Consider the following 8,030-nt stretch of genomic DNA (forward strand, 5'->3'; position numbering starts at 1 on the left):
GGGCGTCTGAGGATAAAAGTTGAAGCCGTCTGTTCAAAACAAGGGCAGTCCCGGGAAGGGCCCGGGTCGGGGGAGGCTCCCCGGGGGGCAGCGGGGGCGGTGAGGTGGGGTGAGATGTAACTTGCCCTCGAAGGGGCCAGCGGTGCCGACCTGAATGTTCTGCCGTACTTCCCGCGCCCCCTCCACCTCACACAAGCTTTGGAATACCGAAGGTGTTTGGCCCAGATTTATGAACAGACCAGGCAGAATTTAGATGTGTTTGAGGCTTATTGGGCTGACCGTGTCTCTGAAAATAAGTATTGGGGATGGGCATCTAAAAACGAAGCACAAAGACCTAGCAAACACTTTATTTGTCTGTACGTAGTAAAAACCAAAATGCCCTTTAATGTTTTTACGTGCGTGTTATTCTGTCTAAGGTTTTCAATCATGAGGAATCTTTTGTATAATATATACAAACTGCTAAAGAAGCAGTTATTAGTTGCACTCTTTTAAATGTTAATGACAGAACCACAGACTCTAGAATAATTTATTTTGCAGACTGACATGTAAACATACTTGTAATGGCGTGTGGAAAAAGGTGGGGGGTTCTTTTGTAAGCTTTACACTGTCGTATGATTTCCCTGGACTGGAGTCGCTCATAAGTTGTTGGGGGTGAGTCAGCGTTGATAGTCTCTCTTTTTTTAGCATAGCTATATTATATCATACCTGAAAATACATTAGTAAACAGTTGACGTGTATTGTAGTTGCTTTACGTGACTGTGTATAAAGCTACAGTGATAAAAGCCTGACCTCTGAATCTACAAAAGTTGGACATTTTTAAAATGTAGAGCCTGCTGCCTCTGTTGAATTTGGGTGTTGGTGTTTGCCAAGCGGGTGTTGCTTGATTCCTGTTCAAATCAAAACAGGATATTCAGTCTTTTTTATTGTATTAGGTTACACAGATGATACAAACCACTGATTTTTCAGGGTGAGGAACTAAGTAATTTTTCAGGATTGCAATCAGACATGATTTTTATGATCTGATAATCTTAGAAGGACTGGTTTAATAATTTTGAAATTTAAGGTGGAGAGAAGACTTTAAAGCTATGGGAAAGTGTAACCAAATGAACACAAAGTAAATAAAATTTATTTATCAAATATATGACAACTTTAATACTCCGAACTTATGCAACTTTTTAATGACAGGGTTTTTTTAACTTTTTGCTTTCCTACCATAACTTCTATTTGTTTAGCCTTATGTTACTTGTATCTCATGCTGAAAAAGCAGACTGTGCTGTGAACTCTGATTCACTTTGTTAAATATAAACTCCTTTTGCATACTGTGATTGTCAAATGCAGTGAAGAGAGAACAGTTCAACAGATTTTTTTATCTCATCTAATTTGTTTGACTAAACCAACAGAAAAATAAGTTTGGGGTTTTTTTTATTTTTGCTGTTGGAAAAGGGGCTACAAATACTACATTTTCCCTAGCTGTTAAAAGATATCCAGGCCCTGTTCAGATCAGTCTAATTTCCAGTCCTTGCCACAACCTTTCAGTATTTAGACCCTATGACAGCAGGGTGCACGTGAGCTTTTAAATTGATCTAAAAACCAAAGCCATCCTTCAAATGCATGTCAGGCTGAATCCTCAGGCATTATTGTTGGCATGCAGCCTGGCTGTCATGTAGGAATAAGTCCCATTCCTTCTCTCCCTGACCAAAATAGTAGGTGGTTAACGCTGTTGATATTAAGCTGTCTGAACTGCGTGTGCTCAGAGAGCAAGGATGTAAACACAGAGTTCAGAGGAGACAGGAGCAAGCCCTGCCTTTGGACTGGTTCTATAGGGCAAGGTCTTTGCTCAGCATCCGTGTACATATGCAATTTTTTCACACTTAGGCAGTGCAAGTGCAGGAGAATGTACTGACTGTATACCAGTGTCAGCTGTGAATAAATCTGCATTTTCACACTGAGATCTAGTTAGAATTTGTCCCTTGGTCTGCAGACTTTCGGTGGTGGCTGGCTCATAACAATGTACTGTGATGTGGTCAAACCTCATGGTAACACTAAAGAATTGCTTTTGAAGCAAGAGCACTCACTTTGTTTTCTTCATTCTTGCATGACTCAAGAGGCCAAATTGGTGGGGTGGGTAGGAGCTGCCACTGAAGGGTTTTGATGGGCCAAGTTGCACACTGGGTGATTGGGGCTTGCTGGTTTACATTGTTCAGGGTCTTAGGTGATCCTTCAGCAGAAACGTTGGTATACAGGATGGGCAGAAGGAGGGTATCTGGATCCTATTCTTTGGTTGCAAGATACATATTCTGTATGGTCCAGGTTTATGTGGCTTCCAGTAAGTAACTAAAAAGAATTTAAAACGCTTCCACAGCTACTTTAGAGATAAACACATTTGTTGAATTGGTAAGAGAGCAGTACACAGGTTTTCCCCTTGCTCCCTTTTGAAGCGATTGGCTTGCCAGTTAAAACTAGCCTTATACCAAATTTAGCCACATGGTGCGCACGGATCTGGGAATGTGGGAAAAGCTGCACTGACAGCCCCTCGCACTTAGTCCCCACAAGTGTGCTGTGTATCAGCGCCTGTTTGTAATTTGTTCTCTTGATTGCGGCAGCCAGCAGCAGTTGCTCTTTTATAGTTCACTGTGTAGTACTGTAAATCCCAGCTGTATGTGGTGCTTTAAATTATTCTTAGAGTTAATACTTTGCTCTCTGCACACATAATCTTGGGGCCGTCCTAGTATATTGGTGTAATACATGAGAAAATCTCGATGTGCATCATCTTGTATGTTTGTCTTTTGGAGTATTGTTAATCTGCATGCCATGCTTTGTGTATTCTCTGATTTGGAATGAGCAAATACTTATAAAATCTGGATATTACTGTTAAATTATACTTGCAGGTGGAAGTAATTCATTTATATAAGGCTTGTCGTTCTGTATTTGTGATTCTTAGATTGCAAGAAGACCCTCCTGTGGGTGTCAGTGGTGCACCATCTGAGAATAACATAATGCAATGGAATGCAGTTATATTTGGGTAAGAGTTTTTGATGACTATTGTCCTTATATCAAAGGGCTAAATATAACAAAAGCTGGTGTTTGTTTTCACAATGATTCTGTTCTGTTACATACCTAAACTCAGGAAACTTAGAAAAATGACCAAGTGTGCTCTTGCAGTAAAAACCTGTTTTCAGGGCTAATACGGAATGCGTAAGAAAGAAGAATTTAAAATTAATTCATCTTTTTTATTGAATAAAACTTGCCTTAATAAGTAGGTTAGACTGTGTAGAAGTTAGGTTATGAAAAAGCAGGCTTGCTCTTTAAAGTACGTGAGAGCTGCATGTTCTTGGCCATTAAATCCAGATGTATTAGCAGTGATTGGATTGATTCCCGGTAGGAGGTGGTACAGGTTCTGTCCAGGAAGTTACATTACATGTCCTACAGAACAGGAACTGGCATGGTGTCCTTTCATAAAACTGAAGTGTGCTTGCTAGTAATTGGCTCATGAATTCCAGTCTAGTCACGTAATGGCATATGTATTGTTTGGAGTGATAAAGTAGATATATCAACTAGCAGATTGACTATGGGAAAGTGTCTTAGATATGACAAAGCTCTTGGAGGTTGCCTCTGGATACTTCTGTAAATACTGAAACTGTTGCCTCTACCTGTATCTTGGGGAGGATGAGGAAGAAGGTATGCATTTATTGTGCCTGTTTACAAGGAGGTAATGATTGGTTTTAACTGGAGTTTATTTTTAAAACCTTTCAGGCCAGAAGGGACGCCTTTTGAAGATGGTAAGCCACTAACTTTTATATCCTCTGTCATTCTTAGAAATATTGCCAGTATTAACGTTGTTCTGCTCTGAAAAAACATAGATGTTATCTGTATATAATTTGGAACAAAATAAGTGAGCAAGTGAAGTAGTTAGGTTTTGTTGACTATTAAAATACTGTATTTTGATGTAAGCAGTGTCTTGCCATAGTGGTTGATGGTTAGAAAGCTACGAAGCAATGCTTATATCAAGACTTATTTATACATAGAGCACTAGAGCATGTAGGGGGAAGTTGGTCTAATGCTGCCAGATGTTTCTACATCTCCATAGCTAAGCTCAACGAGGCAGCGTGCTTTTCTGGTTTTATCTTTGTGGCATGTTTGATTCATCTCTGTTCATTTAATGAAGAACAGGTGAAAAATCTTGACTTGTTCTGAATATGGAACTCAGTGAGGGGGAGGGAACACCGAATCTGTACATAAACATGAAAAGTTGGTGTGTAATGAACCACCCTTAGGCACATGAGGAATAATGAGTTTAATAATTATAGTATTATTGCAGTAATCGGCAGCAGATGGTTTTTTCTCTGTGTTGGGTTGGAGGAGTTACAGTAAATTATTCAATGATCCATAATAAAGGTTTTCGGTGAATCTGTCCTGAGCTCCAAAGACTGAGATTGCTGATTATGAAATTCCAGCGTTTCTTTGCTGGCACCACAGTGCCTTCTTAATGAAACGCCTTAAAGTCACCAAAGTCCATGGAACCGGCATGTTGGAGGTAGGGGAGGCAGTGGGATAATTGATGTTAGATCTAGCTGCCTTTGCCATGTCTGCAGTGAGTCTCCAAGCTTCTACCTAGCTGTTGCTGCTGGTTTTATTACTATCACTAGGTAGTAGTTCCGTAGTTCCGTTATCACTTGAAATATATGAAAAGAAACCAGACTCAGTGTTGTTTCTTTATATAATGCTGAGAAGAAATATTGATTATGGAGCACATAAATTAACTGTTGTTGTAGATGTTCTTGGAGGTGTTTTTCTGTTGTTAGTTATCTGATTGTATTTATGTTTGTTTGGACAGGTACTTTTAAACTAGTAATAGAATTTTCAGAAGAATATCCAAATAAGCCTCCAACTGTTAGGTTTTTATCAAAAATGTTCCATCCAAATGGTGAGTACATAATTTTTATTTAGCCATAATACCCAGTAAATATTATGGTGTGGTCATGCAAAGCTCCAGAATGCTTAACATTCTCTTCGTTGCAACCTTCTAAGTAGATGTCTGGGACAGCGGCTGCTTGATGAAAAATTAAGAATTATAGTGCTATTAAAAAGCAGCTATCTGTCTCTTTCTAATCAATACATAGCCTCCATAGCAAAGCGTGTGAGCATTTTGGCAGCAGCTGCACTTCAGTTGGCTTAAAGAGGCAATTCTGGTTGCAGATGCCCGCCCCCTTCCATTTAACAGCAATCCTGTATCTGCAGCCACATTGTGAATTGGAATAGGGAACTGATCGAGCCAGATGTTGCTTATTTCTGTCAGGCGAGATTTCAGCCTTCGTTTGGGTTGCTGTACCAACCAGTGCTCGCAGAAGGAGGAAGGCGAGGATATGCAGTCATAGGGGACCGCAGAGCAGGCGGCTGACCCGAAATCAGTGGTGAGGGCAGCCTTGCCATGGTTACTGCTCTGGCACTCCATAGGTTTTATCCAGTTATTCTTGCACGCAGAAAACACAAACTGTGCCTTTTGCTTTTCCAAGCCCCTCTGTAGCAAAGGAGGGTATAGATTCAATTTGAGGCTTGAAGCATAAGTCCATTACAGCATTTCTTGTAGCTTAAGCCCTCCTTGAAAAGAGGCTGACTTTGGCTTCAGTTCTCTGACTCTTTAAGCAGTGCTGTGTAACCATTTGCCTGTCACGTGATGTGCAGGCCGGTATGCCTCTGACAGGGTTTTTGCAATTTATTGCTTTTCATTGGCATGAACAGAAGACTAGAGTGTAGGAGTTTGGTCAATCTCAGTTTCATACAGACTCTTATGTTAAGACTACTGATAGGTATGCAGACAGAAGTAAGATTTCAGGCACACTTTTCAGTATTTTCTATCATCTGCCTTAGCATCTGTCAGAGTGAGTGTAGAGTGTGTGAAAACGGGACAAGAACTCCCTCCATCCAGTGTGTGAGTCCGTGCAGACCTTGAGATCCTCAGCTGGTTCCACTCCTGCAGTAAATGTCTTGCTGCTCTCTGGGAGGCCTCACCTCTCTGTGAATATGGGCCAGTCACACAAGAGGAGCAAGAAACCAAGTCTACCAGCTCCTGTGCTAATGCCATAATCTTTAGACCTTCCTTCTTTTCCTCTTAAGTGTTCTGGTACTTCCAGTAATATATCTCCTTCAAAATACAAGATGTCAAATTACAGAAGACTGTGAGATGTAACTGCTGTCCTCTTTCCTAAAGCATTAATTTAAGCACAGACTGAATTGGAACAGTAACTGCCTTGAGCAGTATGTAATGGAACAAACTGTAATATAAATCTGATCATTTCTAAATTATATCTATGTTGTATTTACAGTTTATGCGGATGGTAGCATATGTTTAGATATTCTTCAGAATCGCTGGAGTCCAACATATGATGTTTCATCTATTTTAACTTCAATTCAGGTAACTTTGCATCTATTTTAGCAAATAATGATGATGTTAGTCTCTATTCCAGAATACACAGCTCAGTGATGAGGGTAGCAGGTGTCTGTATCAAGAGGGACTTCAAATACTTGTGAGCTAAGCAGTAGCTTTTTACATCAAATAAAGGCTAAGGTGCTGACCTGGGTAATTTTGAGCTACAAAACTGCCATTAGATTTTTATTTCATTTTATTTTATTTTTTTTTTATACAGGAAAGCAGTTAGTGATTTGAGTTCCTTTTAACTTTTAGTCAGGATAGGACATCAGCTGTAGACATTTGCCTGGTGTTTAAAACACTGTAGCCTTTATAGCGAAGCCTTGCCCTGTGAAGTCCTTGGGGAGACAATACTGCTGAAACCTACTTGGAATCAGTAAAAATGGCCTGGCATGGCAAAAATTCGCATTGTCTTTTCTCCTTTGTGATTGTTTTTACTTTTCTACAGCGAGGTTTTGTAGGAGGCACCTTAAGCCTCGCTTTGGTCCTGAATGGCAATAGCAGTGTAATTACCAAATAATCAGTGAGCATCGTACTGGTAACTGGCACACGTGACTGTATCTGTTAGGTTTGTGAACTTAGAAGTGCACACAGTGCTAATGCTCACGCAATGTATAATTTGAAGTTCAGTAGTGTAATTATGGGTGCCTCACCATGAGTTTAACTGTTTTTTTTTTTTAACTGGGCTCTTGTGAGTCATGTCTGCCTCCTGAAACACACGTGATTTGAAAGCTGTAAGTTGATTTCTTTTTTCCCTGATTTAAAATGTGTTGGTTAGTCTCACGTTTTGTTTTCCCCTTTTTACAGTCTCTGCTTGATGAACCAAACCCAAACAGTCCAGCAAACAGTCAGGCGGCACAACTCTATCAGGAGAACAAACGTGAATATGAGAAAAGAGTTTCAGCTATTGTCGAACAAAGTTGGAATGATTCGTAACAGCTGCTTTGTTACTTTCCATCCTCCTAATCATTATGTACAATTTAACTCTCAATAGAAAGGCTACCAGAGATTTCAAGTGCCACAGTTCTAAGAATTTACATAAAAACTCATTTGCAACCAAAATTAAGCCCTCCAGTTTAGGAAACTTAAAAGCTTGTGTATCTTGATTAACGTACTTTTTATTGCATGGTATGAACTAAGTTATTGCTACATAAATTTGTAATATATCCTGTTTGTATTTTTTTTCCAAGTGTATAATGTTGGTGTGGAGTTTTCATGACAGAATATACACATTTTGTAAATCTGTACTTTTTCAAATATTGAATGCCTTATTTTTGAATTCTTTAGATTTTTAAATTGGAGAAAAGCACTTAACAAAGTTTTTATATATATATAAATATTTCATGTAAAACTGTTAAATACATAACCTTAGTGCAAGACATTCTGCTCTCCCTCTGTATCTCTTTTCAAAGGGCCCATTTTTAGTCCATTTTTCCTTTTGGGATGTGCTGATTATACCACGCACTTTACAAACAGAAAACTTAATGCATGATGTAGCTGTCTTCACTGGATGTCTCTGCTTCCGCACCAGAGCTTAACTGGATTCTGTGTGTCCTCAGTTGTATGAGAAGGAGAAGTATTGGTAGCTGCCAGCTTACAAACG

The 8,030-nt window shown here is 39.5% G+C and overlaps 1 protein-coding gene across 1 annotated transcript in view; it reads left to right on the forward strand.

Moving 5' to 3' along the window:
* UBE2B (ubiquitin-conjugating enzyme E2B) overlaps positions 1–7,808 on the forward strand; it is a 13,991-nt gene extending 6,183 nt beyond the window's left edge. The window contains exons 2-6 of the mRNA XM_009890899.1: positions 2,942–3,022; positions 3,754–3,779; positions 4,835–4,924; positions 6,324–6,412; positions 7,235–7,808. Of these exons, the coding sequence (XP_009889201.1) occupies positions 2,942–3,022; positions 3,754–3,779; positions 4,835–4,924; positions 6,324–6,412; positions 7,235–7,363 (415 nt within the window). The 3' untranslated portion in view covers positions 7,364–7,808. The remainder of the gene's footprint in view (positions 1–2,941; positions 3,023–3,753; positions 3,780–4,834; positions 4,925–6,323; positions 6,413–7,234) is intronic.
* Positions 7,809–8,030: the final 222 nt, after the last annotated feature.

This window comes from Charadrius vociferus, unplaced genomic scaffold (assembly GCF_000708025.1).
Source record: "Charadrius vociferus isolate BGI_N301 unplaced genomic scaffold, ASM70802v2 scaffold370, whole genome shotgun sequence".
Classification (NCBI taxonomy): Eukaryota; Metazoa; Chordata; class Aves; order Charadriiformes; family Charadriidae; genus Charadrius; species Charadrius vociferus.